This window comes from Cupressus sempervirens, chromosome 9 (assembly GCF_028749045.1).
Source record: "Cupressus sempervirens isolate cs-2001-9-10 chromosome 9, ASM2874904v1, whole genome shotgun sequence".
Taxonomy (NCBI): Eukaryota; Viridiplantae; Streptophyta; class Pinopsida; order Cupressales; family Cupressaceae; genus Cupressus; species Cupressus sempervirens.
The window spans coordinates 551,665,260-551,688,541 of record NC_143126.1 but is presented as its reverse complement, the minus strand read 5'-3'; the positions used below and the strand labels follow the sequence as shown (position 1 = coordinate 551,688,541).

General features: G+C 34.3%; 1 protein-coding gene across 2 annotated transcripts in view; it reads left to right on the top strand.

Moving 5' to 3' along the window:
* Positions 1 to 1,508: 1,508 nt before the first annotated feature.
* LOC149539833 (RNA cyclase family protein) overlaps positions 1,509 to 23,282 on the top strand; it is a 33,131-nt gene continuing 11,357 nt past the window's right edge. Inside the window, exons 1-4 of one of the 2 annotated variants that reach the window (XM_089801019.1) lie at positions 1,509 to 1,807; positions 1,882 to 2,031; positions 9,687 to 9,868; positions 9,976 to 10,151. In XM_089801019.1, coding sequence (XP_089657145.1) covers positions 1,600 to 1,807; positions 1,882 to 2,031; positions 9,687 to 9,868; positions 9,976 to 10,151 — 716 coding nt within the window. In that variant the 5' untranslated portion in view covers positions 1,509 to 1,599. The remainder of the gene's footprint in view (positions 1,808 to 1,881; positions 2,032 to 9,686; positions 9,869 to 9,975; positions 10,152 to 23,282) is intronic. The other variant, XM_089801020.1, reaches the window with a different exon arrangement.

The window sequence follows — 23,282 nt, the reverse complement described above, 5'->3', positions numbered from 1 at the left end:
TACCACTGTCAAGCATAAGACATACTCAAACTTGTGTCATCGCGTGGAGTCCATGTCTAGTACTTGTTCACCAAAATATGCCCACATCAAGTGTAGTTGGTTGCAACATAAAAAGACAAAGCATATTTGTATAACAATCCAAAATATAACTAATAAAAGGACATTATGGCATAATCATTGTTATGTATTCAAATGTCATGAAACAATTCCTTTCATATTTAATGCTCAATAACATCATAAATAATCATTTAATTTAAATTAAATCATTACATAATAGTTTACGACATTTAGAGCATATATCAATTAGAAACCCAAATCAAATAACAATTAAGCATAGTAAAACACGACTTAACAATAATTATTAACACATACATCAGTGAGTCAATAATAACATAAAGATTACAATATTAAATATCCTCAGATACAAAATAACTAGATATTAATATATACCATCATATCACATACAAATTGGTCTCATCATGCAAATATGATCGTGTCCCAAAGCAAAGTATAACATATCATCTATGTTAACAATAATATCGATAATGACAAAATAATATATCATAATCATGTGCATCTCATAATGCGAATACAAAATCACAACATACAAATAGTCATGAAAAATACATAAAAGAGTCTAGCTTAGATCAAAATAAAATAATACAAAATGAAACCATGAGAGACACTACATATAGAGTTGAGTTGACCAAATTTAGGTTGGGAATCAAATTCAAGGTCTTGATATCTAGATTCACAATACACATTCAAATATGAATTTTGACAGAGTGTAGGTCACTCCTAGTCAATTAGAAATCCATTGTCATAGAATTTTTGGATTAATAAGCATACATTAAAAATACATCTATTGTTGCATAAATTGCCAAACAACTTTATCATTTATATAATTGGTAACATTTATTTGAATATATATTAATTTCAACGCATATTAGATCTTGTTTCTAAGTTCACTCCTATAATCCTTTATCTAGATTAGTTGTAATTTTGATTGCTTTATAACATTATTATTATTTGATATAAGATTAATTGTAATTTTAATTATTTTATAACATTATTATTTTGATTAAGAAAGAATCAATGACTATATATCTAAATTAAAAATTTGATAACTAAAGAAATCGTGTAACCCTTCCTCATCCTAATGATTAAAAATAGGAATTAAAAATTTGATAACTAAAGAAATCGTGTAACCCTTCCTCACCCTAATGATTAAAAATAGGAATTAAAAATTTGATAACTAAAGAAATCGTGTAACCCTTCCTCACCCTAATGATTAAAAATAGGAATTAGATAAACTAAAAAAACGATTTCAAATCATCCACAAGTAAAACATTCATCCGTAACCTCTTGAACTATAAACTTAACTACATTAATCGACTTAGATATTGGGAGAGGTCCTTTTTAACAATAATCAAATACTTAAAAAAATATAATATATTTAAATTTTTAAATTTTTGGGCTTACAATAACCTTCTCCTTAGAATCACTATTACGAATGTACCTATTAAAAACCCTTCAACCCTAGAATGATCGAAACGGCTAAATCCTGTGAAGCAAAGGGCAGTCGGAGCTGTGGTGAAAATGGTGAAAGGGTCGTCAAGTATAGAGTTGCAGGGAGCGGAGCATTTTCGGCAGCGGATGGTATTATCTTCCTTGTCTGGTATTACTATACGCATTCAAAATATTCGCGCTGATGATGCATCCCCCGGCTTACGAAATTACGAGGTTTCCTTTCTCCGTCTTCTAGAGAAAATTAGCGATGGCTGTGCTGTAGAGATTAATGAAACGGGTAATAATCATCTTATCTCGTCAATTTCAAGTTTTTACATATACGGGATTCAGCTACTTAACAAGTGTTTGCAGGGACAAAGCTCAGATATAAGCCCGGTGTGCTTGTTGGTGGAAAATATTTGACGCATGATTGTGGCACGACCAGATCAATTGGCTACTTCTTGGAGCCTTTGATTGTTCTGGGACTTTTTGGCAAGACACCCGTTACTATTACACTCAAAGGTATGGACACTAAGCACTGGATTATCCTCTTTCCTTGTAAGGATAATTCCTCATGTCGTCTTATTGTCATACGTCCCATCAATAACTAAGGGCTAGCTGATTAAAGAACAGACAGAACAAAAAACTCACTCAATTAATTTATTCTTCAGCAAATTACAAATTTATCGATGCAGAAGATTCAGTGTTCTTCCTAAAAACTACATATTATATCTGACAGCTAACTAAAAATGATTGACAATTAACTGTGCAACTAACTAGAACAGCAAACTAAAAAAGTAACAGATCCTTATTGACGCGTACAGGAGTTATATTTTCTAACATTCCCCCTTAATGAATAACTGAGTTTTGATGAACTCCTAGCAAATCTCTACATAATACAATTTGGGGACTAAACTATCTAGCACCATTTAACAAAATAATTTAAAATACATTATGGGGAATCTGTTCTTTGAAAACAGTTTTTGGACCACCTAAACAGCCTCAAGCTATTCCTAATTACATATATAGTTGTCAAGTTGTAATCCAGTTCACAACATCATTGATCAACATTCGCACATGGAGTGTCTCATCACCCTTGTAAAAGTATGATGTCAAGCCTCCAGATTCATCTCCTTTGAACAATTGGATATCAATCCTCACATGCATGTCTTGTAGCTTCAATGAGGTATAGTTTTCCTGACCCACAAGCACCTTATATTATTGAGCATCTTTCTATTCCTGGCTGCACACCTCGTCATCTTCAAAGTGTTGGCCTTTTCAAAGTAGGACAAGTGCCTCATCTTCAATGAAATCATCATCACTTTTAACATCTAGTGGCGATGGCTATTTTTACTGATTCTTTAACTTTTCCTTTGAGAAGATCACTTGCATGAATTTTACAATTCAGTGCAGAATGGCCTGATTTTTTACAACAGTAACATTCAATTTTGTTCTTACTTGCTCTATCTTTCTCATCCTTTTCTTTGAATATAATACAAGTTCTTGCTGAGTATCTCCTTCTACATCTTATGTGGTTTCTTCCCTTCTTTAACTAAGAGTGCTGAAATCACATTTTATAAGGTTTGTGAAGGTAGATATCTAACTGAGAGTAAAAATAACATTGCTATATTTTGAAGGCAAACCATTTAACAAGATGGATATAACATCCTCTTTATCTACTGCAACGTCGATTTCAGCTAGTTGTTTAATGAGAAATTTCAGATTCTTTTTAAGGTTACACACTCAGTTACTGGATTCTTCTATTTAGGCCTGGGTCCCGGTACCGGTACAGTTTTCTTACTGGTCCTTCCAGGGTACTTCACGGGTTCTCTGTGGGTTCTTCTGTGAAAGACCTACAGTGAACCTAGGCATCTAGGAAGTACCCCAGGGTGGTAGATCAGTTTATGTATGTATTTCTGATTTGTTCATCAGCATGTTTTTTCTATCAACTTTTGATACTGTCTTGCAACATCTTGGTAATATTATTCAAACCAAATTTGTTCTATGTAATGCCCTTAGTTTATGACAGTAGTGAACAGAAATCTACCTCGATTCATGTGAGGCTCAGGGATTGATTTTTTTATTTGTAGATCTAAGGACATGACTGTTGATAGATTTGTAAAAGCCAACTAATAGTTATGTTTGTTGATCATGTTCATGTTGATGTCAATTGCCAATGCATGTAATCTGAAACTATTAGTAATACAATTAATTAATTTATAACTTTATTGGCCCTTATGAATTTATGAGTATCATGCTTCTTTTATATTTTGAACTTTGATGTTTTAACATACATACATGCATACATGTACGGAGGAACCTGAACCCACAAGGGAGGAAAAATTGTCGTACCCACATACCCGAACCCCATATCCATACCCGAACCGGAACCCGAACCGGCAACTTAGGTTGCACATAATTTCATCAGACATCTTGAATCTAAATGATTGCAGTTTTAGAGATAACTTTGCATTTGTTGTTTTTGCTTCAGACAACTTATTTAATTCACATGAGATCTTTTTACATAATTTTTCAAAATTAACATGATTCAATTCTGAACTTGAAAGAGCAAATGGACTTGGCTTTTTTGTTTCTATTTTCACAGTGAATGTCCCTTATTGCTTCTTTTGCTCCAAAGTTCAAACAACAAATCTAACTCATTACAGATTTCTTTATATGAGTTTTCTACATCAACACGATGTAATTCTGAATTTGAAAGACCAAGGCCAGTAATGAATTTGGCTTTTCCAGGTGTATGTTAGCATTTGTAGGTACTACTGTTCCATTCACTATACCCCATAGGTTTTAGTTCATCAATTGCATTTGCGTTTTCACCTTCCATGTGTAAAAATTATGGCCATAATTTTTTTGCATTTATCACAGATTCTCCTCTTGACATCTTTATGTGCAACTTTTGAAAGCCAATAGCAGCAAGTTGGTCTTTCAATTCTGTGATTTTCATGATATAAGAGATCACAGATTCTCCTCTTGACATCTTTATGTGCAACAATTGACACCTCAGTGCAAGAGCTTTACTGGTGTTGTTAAATTCATATAAATCCTTTAGGGTCCGTTTGGTTCGTGGAAGATGACGAGAATTGGCTTTTTCATAATCCAGATTTGAATTTTTTGGCATTTGTTTCAAAATTGGCAAAATGGAATTAGAATACCAGACTTCTAAGTTTGCCTCAAAACCATGTTATTAGACTTCTTACTAGCACCTCGGAATTGAAATTCAAAACCTGGTTACGCTTTTTGAGAAGTGTAAAAAAAAAAGATTGTACTATTTTTTTGATTCTGCCTGCAAGGCCAAGCTTTGAATGCATTGTACTACAACATTGTTTCTCTAGATCTGTGTAAGAGCAGAAATCACAGGTATGCCCTACAGGATTTTAATATATTAAGTTTTAGAAAGGATGAGTAGTATTACATGATTTACTTATCTCTGTATATTTCATGAGAGTGTTAATTTCGATTGGCAATGTTTTTAAAAATTTAATAAGTTTTTTCTGGTCTGTTTTATAAAATCATAGAGATTTTATAATTTTGGGATCTTGGCTGGATACCAGATTGCAACCAAACCCTGATTAAAATTTTTGAGGGTCTTGAGAGTCATAGTAACAGGGCAGGGGAGAATGTCTCATATCCTTTCATAAGTTTATCAAATTTAATCGTTTATTTTCAGATTCCATAATCTACTAATGTGTGACCTTGTGCTCCACTATGGCGCTAAAGATTGCTTTCATCGTTACTTGCAACAAACCCCAAATGGATGCTACACGAGTTTCTGTTTTACCATTACCAGATGTATTTCTATTATATCACTCTGTTGAAATTGTTATTTTCATTCTACTTATGTCTCTGATTCCAAATTTAAGCCCATGGGATTAGAAATTGCTCAAAGGACATTATTAGGAATGAAGTAGAGGAATCATGTGGAAAAAAATATAAAAAATGAAAAATATGCGAATCTATGAGAGATATATTGTCTGATTCTGAATTTAAACTATTTCATGTGAATGATGTTAGAGATGAGATTCTGCATTTAAGCTATTGCATCTGAATGATGCTACAGGTCTGATTTTTTATTCTGTTTTCAAACCATCGCATGATTCTGTGTTCTAATTCCAATTCCAATTTGAGGAAACAAATGCATAAAAATGTATCTTCCAAGTCATTTTCCTAGTGAAACAAATGGTTCAAGTAAAATCCCAAAAATAGGAATGAAAATTTGCAAAACCTTGATTTGGCTAAATCGAGATTTGCTACAATTCCATGAACCAAACGGACTCTTAGAGTGTTGAACATATCCGTAGCTGATTCCAATTTTGAAAATTACTGGAATCAAATGTTCTTTGACAGAGTCAATCAAGATATTTTTGGCCATAACTTTATTCTTTTTTCATTGAGCTTTTCCAACATCATGTGGTGGCTCTGCAACATTAGAATTTACATAAACTAAAAGATCATTTTCCTCAAGAGCAATCAGAACTATTGGTTTCCAAGAAGCAAAATTTAATGACCCTTTTAACCTATCCTCAACTTTCAGACCATTCACCATCTTCACACTGATAATGAAGAAATAAGAATAATCAAGGAGAGAACACAGGTGATAAAACTTCTGGTTCAAGATCGAGTTACTTCAACCTGCTTTGATACCATGTTAACTTTTGAACCAGAACTCAGGAAGAAATTCAATAATGCAAAACAATCAAATAACCCATGAGATGATCCTTGGAAAAATCCTCATCACCGAGGGAAACAACCTAGCTCACTGAAAATGGACCCTTTATTAGATTTGCAAATGCCATTTACAAAATTCTGCTCCCTTCAATGTCTTCAACACATACTGATCATTCAACGATCAGAAATAATGTAAGCAATAGAGAGTTACTTCACAAGGACACCATACATTGATGTATACAGGTGTATGACTATGCTGCTAATATTCAGAGAGTCTAACAAACTTCAGGATACTGATGATAATGTGTTCCTTAAAACGATAACAACACAGAAAAGACACATGTCTCGACACAGCTCACTCAACCTCAACCACCAAGTAGGAATAAATACCATCATAATTTCTGTCTTCAGGATCGACTATCTGCTACACAGTACTCCGTAACTCCTAGCAAGCAGAAAAAAAATGCATTGAATACGGTTATCACAAATACATATGGGAACATGACATCAATAACACAAGATGTCTGTTACATATGTGAACGAACTCACCAAAACTGAAGCTGCAAAAAGACATAATACAAAGTATGGAGAAATATGAACTGATGAATGAAGGAACTTGACAATTACATAACCGCAAACATTAACCACACTGAATGCAAAGCCAAAAACCTCAAGTCTCAAAGATAACATTCAGCAGCAACGGTGCCAAGAAAACATTATGCCAAGTGAGCTTGATGCCAAATCATCATCCAAGTTGGAATGTGAAGCAAAACTGCATAATGCCAAAAATGAATACGAACCAATAAGAGATTCACAAACCAATAATGAATACACACATTATGAAATACGAATACAAAAATATGGAGCCATCTCTAATTTATGTAGCTTGAACAGAACCAAGGAAGATTGCAGGGGCAAATAATTGCGACAGACAGATAACATAAAGAAGAGATCATGCAGCAGAGATTTCCTTTAGGAGCACATCATAGCTCAGGAGACATACTGACATTGGAACCACAGTAACAGTCTGGTAATCAGATCTCTATTGCAGCTGCTATTCTCAACATAAGCTTGATATTATGCTTTCTAAGAACAGGTTTAACTTACTTAACGATCAGCTCCTTATCATATATGACTCATACCCATTGATCTACATATTTCAGGACTGTATTAACTCACAAGTCTTATGAGTAAATCTGTCAAAGAACATCTTTAATGAATTTATGGGTAACATCATGAAGCTTTCTCATACTTTAGGCTGACAGGAAGAAAATGCATATGACACATATATTATTTAATAAGTTCTATGGTGTTTGTAGGATGGTGATGGCAAGGGACGGGATGCCTTTTATTTAGGGACAACAAAAAAAAGACAATCAAATAATAGGAACATTTAGAAAAAAACATTATTCATATTATAAGTTATCATTTAAAATGGAACCATATTACATAACTTTAGAGTTGAATTGAGAAGAGTTTATACACAAATTGATTAATTTTTCATTGTTTACATTGAGTACAATAAAAGGACCAAACGTAAACTTTAAAACCAACAAACACGTAGAAAAGCGACATAGCAACTAGATCTCTTACTGCCGTTTGAAATCTTTGAATACTTAAATGGAGTTCAACGCCAGCAAAGTATATAAAAGCAACATGACAACCAGGTCTCCTTCTGTTCTAATGCTCACTTCTAACTTTCTCATGTCTCACCTTCACACAAATTACCTTAATCTCACATTCTTCATTTCATGTAAGACATCTGTTCTCTTTGGTGGCACAAATGTGCCACTGGAAGACTCAAAAAAGTCTATCAATACTCCACTCTTGCCATGAATGAACCCATTAAACAAAAAAAGTAATCCTTCTTGCACTACGTTCTTTTTTGATCTTCCGTTGTCTACTGCATCTTTTTTAATGCCAACTCTAGCAAGGGCCCTCTGAAATCCCGAAGAATTGGTGTCTTAATGAATGCACCTATCATTTGCTTAGAATATATTTTTTCCATAGTTACACTTTCCTGGGGGACGGGGGGATGGCGAAACTGGGGGACAAGTTTCCAGGAGGGGGGACAAAGGGGCCTTAATTTGGGGACAGGTGGGGGATGGCGAGGGACCAAGAGGGGGTTGTGCATACTATACATATGGTACTTAAAATGCTAGTTATGAAAAGATGTATTGCAATATAAGGTATAAAGATGTAAAAGAGTAAATACTTGAACATTGCATTGAATTGGAACATTGAACATTGGACATAAATAGTCAAATCAACAAATAGTCAACACTGAGACGTTGCCCATCCTTGGTGGAGGTGGTGGAATCTGGTGGGCGGCTAGGGATAGGGGAACAATGTCCCCAAGTCCCCAGTGCATCCAAGTCTTCAAGACATGGGGCAAAAAGAGGGGGGACGCGTCCCCATGGAGGCAAATTCATAGGGCAGTTGATGAACCTCTTTCTGATCCAGTGGGAGTTCTGGCTGCAATTGCTTCCCATTTCAGCTTCCCTTCCGTCGTTTCTTTCCCGGAGCCAGAATGAAGGAAAGTTATCTCTCATGCTTCTTCTCTCTAGTCTTAAATTGTTTGCATGACATTACATCTCATCTAGTGATTCACGTGAAGGCGGTGTTTGAGATGATTGATTAATCCAAAATATTGCAAGGCACTGCCCTTTTTGTATGTAGCATGCAACAAGTCCAAGTAGGATCTTTCATGCCTTGTACAGTGCCTTGCTCCTAGTGAATGTCATTCTTTCATAGTTGCACTGCAAATGCAGAGAATAAGAAATGAGTTGACAATAGAAAAGAAAAAGAAAGAAAATAAAATTTAAAAGTGGTAGGGAAGTACCTCTCTTAAACTTCTGCTATTGGAAACCTTTTCAGTATGATGATGTTCACTTCATGACAGCCGAGACATAGGGAGAAACAAGGTCTATGCATATATTTGAGTTCAAAGCCAAATGTGCAAATGGGAAATTATTATTTTCCAAGGGCTTTTGGCACCTCCAGCACTTTGCCAAGGTGTTCTGTGGACCCAGAAAATAGTCACTTGAAAGTTTGAAACTTATCTCTGTGAACTGTGAGTGAGTTGATCAACTGCTAAATAGACTTGTGAGTAATTACTTGAGATTTTTTTACTATGGCTAATTTACTTTTTCAACCTGAGATAATTTGCATTTTGAATTCCATTTTCCTTTCATACAATCTTGTACTTGCCTTGAATGAATTATAGCTGTTTTAAACTATAGTTGTTTATATGTGGCCACCATGAGAAGGATATTAGTTAGTGGTGGAACTGCTGGGAAAAGATATGGCATTGTATACACGAATGCTAGATTGAGATAGTCCTTTCCATAAGTTACATATATTTTGTCTATTACAGTATGTTTAGACATTAAATTTGAATTCAAGTTCTCTTGAAGTTGGTCAATGATGGGATCACATTCTCTGAAAGAACTATATATTGCTTTCCTGTTGATAAGCTGTTTGTTTCATTGCAGGAATTACAAATGATGATAAGGACCCATGTGTAGATACTTTCCGGACAACAACATTGCCCATTCTAAAGCAATTTGGCATTCCTTTGGAGGAGCTGGAATTGAAAATTGTTAGTAGAGGGGCACCTCCTAATGGAGGTGGAGAAGTGCGTCTAAAAGTTCCAATTGTGCAAAATAGTTTGACAGTAAGTTATAATTTTTGTACATGAGAGTCATATGAAGGATAGAAGATTATTTTATTACTCCTTTGTATGCTCTCAATTTAGACTATTTGACTCAATTGGTTTTGCAGGCTGTCACATGGGTTGATGAGGGTATGGTAAAGCGAATTAGAGGGGTAGCTTATTCTACAAGAATATCCCCTCAAATGGCTAATCGAATGGTAGATGCTTCTCGTGCTATTCTGAACCGACTGTTACCAGATGTTTATATTTTCACCGATCATTATACAGGCCAGCTTTCAGGGAGGTAAGATGCATGCCAAATTTTGGAACATTGCATTCTTTTGTAGTTATTTTTATGGCCATGTGAACATGTCAAATTATTAGAAACATTGTATTAAATGTTTAAGCAGTACAACATTTTGAAATGTTGGACATCATAGATGCCATTATAAAAAAGGTATAGAAATCACTATCTGGCCTTTTTACTGGAACTGCATACTCTTAATTTTGTAGCGTATATTTTTAGGTTATGAGGATTTGCAACTTATAACACAATAAGGCTAATTATGTTTGGTAATCTGCAAAGCCATGAAATAAGGATCATTTGTAATCTTATGCCTTTTTTCCTTTTCATTATGGTTTGCTATGAATCGCTTTCACTCTGGCTTTTATAGTCATTGAATACTGGTTTGTGTGTAAGTTGTAACTGTTTATGATGAAATCGCTCTATATATTTTTTGAACTTATGTTAGCCCAAGTTTCTGGAATAGGGACGGGGGTACAAGTTTTGTGAATGGGGATGGGAGGGAGGCTCTTTATAGGGGCAACCATTGATGTTTGATAGCTTGAGTCAAATAAACCTATATATAATTATATATGAGATATAATTTATATATATATGTTCATTATATTTGAGATATAAACTTATTGTTATATATATATATATATATATATGATTAAATTTGTTATTATATTAATTTTCCGATTAACGAAGCGACATGTCCCATGAAGGGACATGTCTCTTAATGGCTTATTCTCAATATAAATAAGAAATTGCTGTGATTTGGATAACACATGCCAATATGGCAATGCTTAGGACATTTGCAGCAATCCTCAGAAAAACAGCATGGTATCAAAGCAAGGTTGCAAATGTAAGGGAAAAATATTAAGTTTCATTTAACAAGGAATTCGCTGAAGTCAGAGGATATACATATGAAATTAGAAAAAAAATAAAAAAATAAAAAAATATATTTATAGATATATTAGAACATATATGTCGAGATACATTGCAAAATATATGTTGTAATAAAGTGGAAATTGGTTGCAGAAGACCTGACTTGACTATAAATCCATACAGCAAAATAATTTCTGAGATCATCAAGATGTTATATTTTCTTACGTTGAGACTTTAGCAAGGACCAACCCGATATTCATTCATCCTCTCAAACCCATAAAGAAGAATTCTATTTGAATTGGTGCCGGCCATTTAAATCAAATGGTAAGGAGTTGAAAGAAATGTGGGAAGAAATGGAAACAGAGTAATCATAGTCGCTGCCAAAGTCAGAAGGGAGGCGATAAAATAAGACATTCCATGTCAATCAAACATGTATGTAAAGAGGTGGTCGAACAAGGTTTTGGGTGTACTGCAAAATACTGAAAACATGCCCCTATTAAGAGAGGGAATAACAAGCTTTGAGGCAGGTCTACCAGAATGGACTGTGGAGATAAGGTTAATGATTTCAGGGTGAATGAGATAGAACTTAATTTGCAGAGGATGAAAGCAAGTGATGTGATAAATTTATTGCAGACGCATTTAGAGGCGACAATACAAAGAACCAATGCTCAGTATAATTGTCAAGCATTACATCAGAATGAAGTCTCGAATAATTGACAGACATAAATATTTTGGGTCGCGCTTCATATTAAGTGCAAGGTTGATGGTTCCTGTGCGTCAAATTGGACTTTTGGTTCAATGTCACTGTAATCCAAAGTTTTCATGGGAGGGATGCAACGTTTGTTGCTGGAAGTTGGATGCCGGAGATGAGTTATGAGTGTCATTTTTTTGGCTTGCTTGGCTTGGGGCTGTTCATGTAATTGGGAGATAGCAAATGAAGTGAGATCTAAACTATAATCTATGTAGATCCAGAGGTTATGGACCTCCAATGTTAATGAAGAAATTTCATCACTGTTAATGTTGGACATATTAATAGTATGGAACATAAAAGAAAAACAAAAGATTTTATTCTGCCATCCTTGCTTGAGAAAGTGTTGCCAGAAATCATAGGAATTTTGTGGTAGATTGTGCACCCATTTTGTGCAAATTCTTTGCGTACATCAAAATGAAACCACTTCAATACGAGTAGGAGTTTATGACAGGATTAATCGAACAAAATTAGAAGAAATATGAGAAGACAAAACAACAACAATAAACCCTATCTCAGTTTAGCAATCAAAATGGCGTCAAGAAGAAGACTAAAGACATGGAACAAAATGGACAAAGATATCAATGCTCCATTCATCAAGAAAATCCTTAAGATATTTAACATCCAAACAAACATATGAGAACTGACATTTAAGAACTAAACATATGCAATTTGGATATGCACGGGTTCAAGACTGTGACTGTAGGAGAATGTCGCATTGCAACTTAAGGTCCAGCATGGGTGTCTTTGTAACATTTATAAGAGTATTAAGGTAAAAGGCACCAATAAATATAAAGGCGAAAGAAATTCAGTATTATATGTATAAATACCAAATTAGCGATGACGAGGACAATCTAGGATGTTGGTGTACAAATAAGTATTTATTTATTTATCTCGAGTATTACAATTATTTGCTCATTATAGTCATTCTCTTATTTGTATTTCTATATGTATTATAAGAGTTATGTGCCTTGATCTTTTCCTCCGAGAATGTTATTGCAGGAAAATAGAGATTGATGTTCTGAGGGAGTTTGACACATTCATCTAAAGGAGCGGATAGAGAATATGTTTAAGTTGATCTTTGAAGATCTTGATTGTATCATATTAAAAGGGAGTGTGATACTTCACCAAAGGCAACTTTGGTTGATGAGTTTAGATGATTGATTTTCAGAGGGAGTTCGAAGGTCCTTGTGCGTGATAGTATGACCTTAATGGGCCTATCCCCTGTGTACCTCATGAGGAAGTGACGACTTCCAAATGATTATCACTTGTATTTGTAGAAGTTATTAAAAGGTGACGATCTTACAATAACATTTTTTTTTTTATAATAATGATGGATACCTTATGATGTCTATGCATATCATGATAGATTATACTTTTTTATGGTGGATGTTTATATGGTACACATTATGAGAATGCATGTGCACATACCTTATAACATTTTGAGTACATGGTGAATGTTATACAAGTCGTTGTTCTTGAGGCCATTACACAAGATACTTGGTGAATACATGCGACTTGATGTTTAGGAGGCTATTACTCATAATACTTGGTGAATATCCTCATCTTGACATTCTGAAGGCCATTACTCAAAAGGTTATTTGGTGAATATCATATGTTAATACTTTGGAGCCCCAATACTCAAATGTGATATCAAAATGGTGAATATCATATGTTGATATTTTGCAGCCCAAAACCTTATTTGAGTACTTGGTGAATATCATGTGTTGATATTCTGGCAGACCAATACTCATGATATCAGATGTGATATTAAACTTTATTTGAGTACTTGGTGAATATCATGTGTTGATATTCTGGAAGAGCAATAATCATGATATGAAATGTGATATCAAAATGGTAGATATCTTCTGATCAAAGGTATCCTTAAAATTTGCCATTCCTAATATTACCAATGGTGTAATATTCGTCTTGTGTTTATTCTTCCTAGCTAAGAGGGAGTGTTGATGTTTGATAGCTTCAGTTGAATAAATAAACCTATATATAATTATATATGAGATATATTTATATGTACGTGTTCATTAAATTTGAGATATAAGCTCATTGTTATATGATATGTGTGTGTGTATGTGTTCATTATATTTGAGATATAAGCATAGTTACACAACCCTGCGAGACGGGACGGAGGGACAAGTTTCCAAGACGGGGGGACAAATGGGCTTTGATTTGGGGACGACAATGAGGGACGGGGTGGCGGTGGGGGGAGCAGGGGTGTATATTATATACGTATGGTACTTAAAATGCTAGTTATGAAAAGATGTACTACAATTATACAATATAAGATATAAAGATGTAAAAATTTAAACATTAAACATTGCATTGAAGATTTGAACGGGAACATCATGATTCATGATCAAATGACAAACAATGAACACTGAACATCAACAAATGAAAGTGTCAAATTATATAATTTTAAATTTATAATATATATCAGTCTTCAGATATAGAAATGCAAATGTGAATAAAAATAAAGAATAGAAGGCTTTTGAACAAAGGAGGAAGGAATGGCCCCACATCCCATTATAACAAAAATAGATTAAAACAATATTAAATTAATGCCTTATTTCTAAATTTTTTTAATATCCCCCATCTTGTTGTTGCAGGAGATGTCCCCCCACATCCACATGGGACATAGAGCCGTCTCGCCGTCTTCAGCGGAGGTGGCGCTTTGAGTGGTGCCACCCAAGATGCCAAGATGCCGTCCCCTGTCTTGGGTGCATCCTCGTCTCGGGTACGGCCTGGTTTTGGAGGGGGACGCGTCCCCATGTTACACAGGATATTAACTTATTGTTATATGAGAGAAATATATACACACACACACACCCAATTATATATGAAATATAATTGTTATATATGTGTTCATTATATTTGAGATATAAGCTTATTTTTATCTGAGAGAATATATATATATATATATATATATATATATATATATATATATATATATATATATATATATATATATATAATGATTAAATTGTCATTATATTAATTATCTGAGTAATGGATAGACATGTCCCATGAAGGGATATGTCTCTTCATGGCTTATTCTTAATATAAATAAGAGATTGCTGTCATTTGGAAAACACATATCAATATGGCAGTGCTTAGTACATTTGCAGCAATCCTCAGAAAAACAACAACAACAAAGGACAACTATTCAGAATGTAGGGAAAATTTAGAAAAATGTAAAGAATTTCAAATATTCATATGATGCGTTGATAAGGCAATCATTATATACATCATAGATCCTATTAACACATAATAATTAGAGTTTAATTCAGATTTTTATTTCATAGAAAGGGAAGCATTCATTGACAATTTGTATATTTATTATTTACTTATTATAACAAAATGCCCAAAGGCTGTAGCTTTCAACTACAAAATGACAAAACTATAGAAATACTCACAACTGTAACAGAGAGATCAAGTATTTCTATGTGTTGATAACATAGCCTTTTCTACAACTAACATTAGTGACAGTTCTGGTCCCTCTTAAATATTTTTGATCATCAAGCGGGAGGCATTCAGCATGAAGTTTTGGATATGGTAGACCCTTACCCTCCTTGCAATAATATACCCAATTGAAATGGTGGCTTTGATTGGTGAGCCCTCTGACATCATAGTAGTTATGGCCTGACCTGGGTTATTATTTTTACCTTGGCTTTCACACAGGTGCAAACATATTTAGTAATATAATATCTATCAACTTTAGAATATTCTGTTCTCCTTGGCTCTGGTTATTGCACTAAGTGAATCATATCTGCTTGGTTCGGCTTCTTCCACTTTCAAGAGCATCCACAAGGTTGTGAATTCTTTTCATTCTGGACCAGCAATATAATTCATGCCTTTTCCAGATATTTTCCTTGCCCACTAATTTGTCCTTTTTGTATTCAAGCATACTGAAGCACCCCTTAACGATTCAAGGAATCTTTGACAAACTGTAAGCCATTTAAGAGCACAAGGCACACCTCGATCTCTATAAACATTGGGGTATAAATAGAATAGATGCTCAATTTACAATTATAATTTTTCCACGGTAACCCTTACCAGTCTATTACATGAAGAATAGCCACTTTCAAGGACAAACTGCATCCGTTTATTGTCATCAAGATACTAGTGCATCTTAAAGTAATATTGTAATTTTTTGTGTAATGGTCATCTAAGCAACATTTTTTACATCAATTAGTTTATAGTAACTTTCTGTTTTTTAAGTTGTTTAGTTAGTCTAGTAACTTTCTAATCTATCTTTAGTTCTCAATCATTTCCATTATAAAAAATATTTGTTTTGTTATTGCTTATCTAAGGGGTATTCTCCTTTGTTTGATATTGAATATCAATTGATTATCATTTCATGGCATCAGACTAGAGATTGGTTTTGGGTGATTTTTCCCAATAAAATTTGTGATTTGATTACCTAGAATTTTGAGGAAATTTGCAGATTTTTAAGTAGACTAAGATTCACGGTTTTTCCCAAACATTTAGCGAGGAAATATTTTAGAAATTTTTTTGCTCAATTATTTTAATAAAATCAAAGTTTTCAGTTTTTGTCATTTAAAAAAAAAGTGGTTCTTGCAGATTTCTTTATGAAGTTTTTAAGATATAAAAAGGGTTCTCTAAGTGTTGCTAGTTTTTCTGATCTAAGAGGGTTTTTTGCTTGGTGGGTTTTGAATGTTTTTTTTTCTTTTCCAAAAGTCATGGTGGGTTTTGCATGGAAGGTTTAGCATGATTTTTTCCCAAAAATTGTTGAGGGTTTTCTATTATTTTTGCCCAAAAATTGTGATTTTCTTTTTCCTCCTCTTTTGACAAAATTGTTGGATTTTTACCATTGTTCTAGAAGACAAAAGAGGTTTTGACATTTTTCTCATAAAATGATGTGTGATTTCAGCGTTACATCAAGGGTTTGATGATTTTCCACAAAGTCATGATGGCTGTTTTTCATCAACTACTGTATTTTTTGGCAAAATCGTGGCTTTTATAGTTTTTTGCCATTTTCTTATCAACAAATGTCAAACTTTTTTGAGAAGTTGATTTCAGTCTTTGGAAAATGTGAGGGATGGCTTTGTTATGCAACATTAGGTTGGAAGGTACTTAGCTTGTTTTTCTTCATGGTCATATGAGGAAGTTCTATAGAAAGCGATTGGTTGATCAAAAGTCTAATCAGGGAGAGTTGCAACTACAGGCTCTTGTTGCAGAGCGTTTGAAGAGGAGTTAGCCTTCTATGCATTTGTGGCCAAATGAACTGCAAATAATGTCAAGTCTTTTGTAGGGTAATTAGTAGGATGACAATTAAGGGATGGTATTAAAGTAATATTGTAATATTTTAGTCGATAGGCTATTTGCGGGAACTTTGTTCTCGGAAATTAAAATTTTGACAAAAAATCTGCAAGTTGGCTAGGAAAGTTGTCAGTTTGGTTGGAAAATTGAAAATCCTTTCCGTTAATTATTTACAGGCCATTTTTTTATCTCCCTCCACTTTTAACTCTTGTTTTGATATTTATTAATTGTTATCTCCATTTTTAACTATTGTTTTTCTTTTTCTATTTATTAGTTGTGATCTCCATATTAGCTCATGTTGTGATCTATTCATTTAACTTTTGATTTTTAAAATTGGTTTAGATTTTAGTTTTTAAATTATTTTAATTTTTTCTTTAAATATTATTTTTTAGTTTCTATAATTTATTAGTCAATAGAATATTTGTTAGACATATTATATTTTTGTATTTCTCTTATTAATTTTTCACAATAGATTTTTTGATGATTTTTTTAAATGATTATTTTTTCATATTTGACAAATTTAATTTAAAAAAATAATATTTATTAATCTATTTAAGAGATTTTTAGTAAATATATGTTATTTAAATTAAAAATTATTAATAATCTAATTTGTTCACATAAGATTATATTTTAAATATCCACTTTTAACTATTATTTTTCTTTTCTTATTTATTTAAAAAATAGTTACTTGTCATCTCCACATTATATTATGTTGTGATCTTTATTTATTAAACTTTTGGTTTTTTAAATTTATTTAAATTTTAGCTTTTAAATTATTTTAAATTACTATTTTTATATTAGTGTAGTTTTTTCTTTCTATAATTTATTTAGTCAATAGAATATTTGTAAGAGATGTCGCTATTTTTCATATTTTTTTTTGTAATAAATTTTTTGGTGGTTGGAGAGATGTTTCAAATGAGGAATTAACTGAGTCACAAAAACAGCGAATGCAGAACATTTTCAAAGAGAGAGCTATCATGGTGAGTCTTAAGAAAGATAAAATAATTTGGTGTGGGTCTTTATTAGGTAAGTACTCAGTTACATTAGGATATAATATTTTGGCTGAAACAAATGAAGAGATCTTCACTTCAAAGGATTTATGTTGGAACAAAGATATTCTACCTAAGGCAGGGGCTTTTGCATGGCTAGCCTACAATGGGAGAATTTTAACAGCAGAAAGACTTAGGAGAATAGGCATCACTGGCCCATCAAGATGTCCTCTATGTGAAAAGAATGAGGAGACTACAGATCATCTTTTAGTTCAATGTCAGTATGCGAAGAAATGCTGGGATATGGTGCAATTTAAATTAAGGTGGCAAAGTCTTAGAGCTCAAAGTGTCAAAGGGGTTATGGATGGATGGCCAAGGGAGTAGAGGAAAACAATACTCTCGAGCATTTGGCAAGTAACTCCATCTCTTATCATGTGGGAACTATGGAAGGAATGTAATAGAAAAAATTTTAAAGGGGAAAAAGAAAATTTAAGAAGATGTTTAAATAGAATTATAAATGCTATTGAAGAGAGTTAGCGTCTTAGCCACAAAAAAGACAAGCTATGCAAATCCCTTGCACCAAAGATGATAGTGTGTTACAAACTTCATGGCCAGGGATAAGATTCAAGTCTCCCTAAGGGGCTTTAGTAACCAAAAAGAAAAAAGCTAAACCAGGGAAAATTGAATGGAAAGTTCCACAGGATGGTTGGGTGAAGGCGAATTTTGATGGAGCTGCAAGTGGCAACCTAGGAATCTCAGGAGTTGGGGTTATTCTGAGAGAGAGTAAAGGTCATATCCTCTTGAAAGGTGCTAAAAAACTACTGACAGGCACAAACAACATAGCAGAATGTCAAGTAGCATTGCTAGCAGTAAGGTTAGCAAGAAAGGAGGGGATTAAGAAATTGCACTTGGAAGGAGATTCTCTTTTAGTTGTGTAGGTAATAGCAAAATTGCAAACCAATGCTTGACATCTGGAAGTGATAATCAATCAAATTATGGAAAAATTAATTTACTTTGAAGATTTCAAAATAACGCATATCAAACGAGAAAGAAACACAGATGCAGATATTTTGTCAAAATGGGCTTTATCTTTAAGAGATGAAGAAATTCGAGTTAAACATTCAAATAGAGGGAAAAATATAAACATCAACCCGAATAATGAAAGTTTGTAAATAACCACCAAGCGGGCCTATGTAAGGACGAGATAGTTAGACTGATAGATTTGGAAAGATTTATAAAAAACTTCAAATCTTTAAGAAGTGTGTGAGTTTATTTTTTCGTGCTGTGACAGGACTGGCTTTAAAGAGGTAGGTAATAACAATGATGAAGTGATAGAGTAGCCGTCAGCAAGAGTGTGCGAGACTTAATAAAACAAGGAAGGAGGCATTTGCTTTTAATCATAAATTTGCATAAATTCGAAAATTTGTTGCAGGTCTAATGGAGCCGACTTTTACTTTTAAAACTTCCAAGCAACAAAAAGCGCCTTTCGGGAGTGTTCTGGATCACCGGTTGAAGAAAATGGCGAAATGTCCTTTAGAGGAAGTTATTCAAGCTATGCAAGAGAAACTAGGGCTGTTTTTTCATGAAGCTGAACATTGTTGGAAGTTGCAGGTGGATATAGCTGCAATGATCACGGCATGGGGTTTACATGTAGGAGAGCATGAGCAAGTGGTTGCATGGGTAATGAGGGAGCTCTTTGAAGAAACTCTAATTCCAAATATGAAAGCGTTATTGAAATGGGTGCATCTAGGATGGGTGTTTGATTTCAGTGAGGGATATGCAAATGAGGAAGAAGGTGTTGAAAAAGGGATATTCCCCTTTGTTAATTGGCCACGCAGGCAGATAGATAAAAATGCTTACACAAATGAGTGTCGCTATGCATGGCAAGTGCTCAAATGTGCAATCTTGGCCCACAATGAGCAGAAGAAGAGGCTATGGTTCCACAAAACTTCCCGAAAGGAAAATGGTCAGCAAGGAATGTCCACCGTGTGTGAAGTGAAGGAGGTTGGTGTCAATTTTTGAAAGGGCAAAATACCCATGGGTTTGATGGAAGACTTTGGACGAAGATGGCAGATTGGTGAGGATTCGAAGTGTTGAAGACATTCTGTTTTTGGCGAGTAGGAGGCCTGGAGAAAGGAAGTCCATGCAATATAGAGTGTTTTGGCTCAAAAGAGGATGTTTGACGACTATCAGGTTACGATAGAATAAGGTTGCTTGGGGAATTATCGATCCAATGTTCAACATGCAAACCCCACGCCATTATCATCGCTGCTATATCCACCTAAACCTTCCAACGGTGGTCAGCTTCATAGAAAAACGGCCCTAATGTCTCCTGCATAGCTTGAATCGCTTCCTCCGAAGGACATTTCACCATTTTCTTCAACCGGTGATCCGCCACACTCCCAAACAATGCTTTTTGTTGCTTCGAAGTTTTAAAAGTGAAGGTCGGCTCCATTAGACCTGCACCAAAATGCCGTCGTTATGCAAACTTATGGATTGAAATGATGCTTCCTTCCTTATTTTAAAGAGTCTCACACAATCTTGCTGATGTTGGCTTTGTCACTTGATTATTGTTATTAACAGCCTTTTTAATTACAATCCTCTTGCCGCATGGAAATAATAAGCTCGCACACTTAAAGATTTAATATCTCTAATAAATCTTTCCAAATCTACCTTTCTGACTACCCCGTCGTTGCATAGGCTCGTTTGGAGGTTATTTACATTCCTTCATCATTATGGTTAAAATTTATATTTTTTTCTCTATTTGAATGCTTAACTCAAATTGCTTCATCACTTAAAGATAATGCCCATTTTGACAAGATGTCTACTTCTGAATTTCCTTCTTGTTCGATATGCGTTATTTTGAAATCCTCAAAGTAATTTAAATCTTCCACAATTTGATTGATAATCATTTCAAGATGCCAAGCATTGGTTTGCATTTTTTCTATTGCCTGAACAAGTATAAGCGAATCTCCTTCCAAATGCAATTTCTTAATCCCCTCCTTTCTTGCTAACGTTACTGCTAACAATGCTGCTTGACATTCTGCTATATTGTTAGTGCCTATAGGTAGTTTTTTAGCACCTTTCAAAAGGATATGACCTTTATTATCTCTTAGAATAACCCCAATCTCCTGAAACCCTTGGGTTTCCAATTGTAGCTTCATCAAAATTCGCCTTCACCCAACCTTCTTGGGGAACTTTGCATTCAATCTTGCTTGGTTTATCCTTTTTCTTTTTGATTACTAGAGCCCCTGAGGGAGATTTGAATCTTATCCCTGGCCATGAAGTTTGTAACACACTATCATCTTTGGTGTAAGGAATCTGTATAACTTGTCTTTTTGTTGCTGAGACACTATCTGTCTCTTCAATAGCATTAACAATTCTATTTAAGCATTTTCTCAGATTTTCTTTTACTCTTGTAAAAATTCTTCTGTTACGTTCCTTCCATAGTTCCCACATTATAAGAGATGGAGTAACTTTCCATATGCTCGGGATTGTTGTTTTCCTCTGCTCCCTTGGCCATCCATCCATAACCCCTTTGACACTTTGAGCTCTAGGGCCTTGCCATATTAATTTAAATTGCACCATATCCCAACATTTCTTCGCATACTGACATTGAATTAAAAGATGATTTGTAGTCTCCTCATTCTTCTCACATAGAAGACATCTTGATGGACCTATGATGCCTAACTCCTAAGTCTTCCCACTATTAAAATTCTCCCATTGTAGGCTAGCCATGCAAAGGCCCTTGCCTTAGGTAAATTGTCCTTGTTCCAGGAAAGATCTTTTGAAGTGAAGATCTCATTTGTTTCAGCTAGAATATTATATCCTAATTTAACTGAGTATTTACCTAATAAGGAACTACACCAAATTATTTTATCCTTCTTAAGACTCACCATGAGATTTCTCTCTTTGAAGATGTTCTGCATTCTCTGCTTCTGTGACTTAGTTAATTTCTCATTTGAAACATCTTTCCAACACCATTCTTTCCCTAAAAGCCCAACCTTTCTGTTATATAGTCTGCTACTGAATTATCCCACTTATCTTTGGAATATGTTTTTAGATCCATATTACTATCCTCGTCCTCCAAAACTTTGTGCCCATTCCAAGAGTCTTCCCAGAATTTGGCTTGCTTTTCATCCCCAATACACCAAGAGATGTGTTTAACTATTAGCCGTCTACATGAGAGCATAAAGTTCCATATGGCTGAACCTTTTGGTGGGTCTCAAATTGTTAAGATCCTATGAGCCTCATTAGAATCTAAATATTTACCTTTCAATATTCTTACCCAATAGAGTTGTGAATTCTCAAACATTGCCCATATTAATTTGGCTCCTAGTGCTTTATTCATTAGTTGGCAATTCCTTATTCCAACGCCCCCTTCTTCCTTGGGTCTACATATCTTTTCCCATGCTAATAGGGAAATTTTGTCACCTTCATTAGAGCCATTCCAAAAAAAATTCCTCATCTTCTGTTCCAAAATACCAAGCACCTTCTTAGGTAGATCAAGACACATCATTGCAAAAACAGGCATGGCTGAGATTACTGTTTGTAGCATTAGAATTCATCCTGCCGAGGATAACCATGTCCTCTCCAGCCTTCCATCTTTTTTTGACATTTCTCTATCAATTTATCCCATAACTCTGCTTTGTTTCTACCTACAAAAAAGGGGATCCCTAGATATTTGTTTGGCAACAACCCTGCTTTTATATTCATAATCCTGCATATCCTTAATTTGATATTATGTGGGGTGTTGAAGAAAAAAATCTCTGATTTGTTCCAGTTAATAAACTGCCCTGAGACTCTACCATAAAGTTCTAAAGTATCCTTCATAGACCTGGCTTCTTCTATGCTTGCTGCTCCTGCTAAAAAAGTGTCATCTACAAATTGTAGGTGAATTAGGGCTTCCACTGTCTCTATAATTTTGATTCCTCTCCATATACCCTGCACTCGTTGTCTATGTATAAACCTCCCTAACACTTCTGCCATTATGATGAAAAGAAAGGGGAATAAGGGGTCCCCTTGCCTAATGCTTTTCTCTTGTTCAAAAAAGCTTTGAAGGCTTCCATTAATTAGCACTGAGAAGCGTGGTGTAAATAAGCAGCTTTCTACCCATTGTAACCATTCTTGACCAAAACCAAACCTCCATAGTACATTCAACAGAAATCCTCTGTCCACCTCATCATAAGCCTGCTTTATATCTAATTTAACCATCATGTTTTGTGTTTT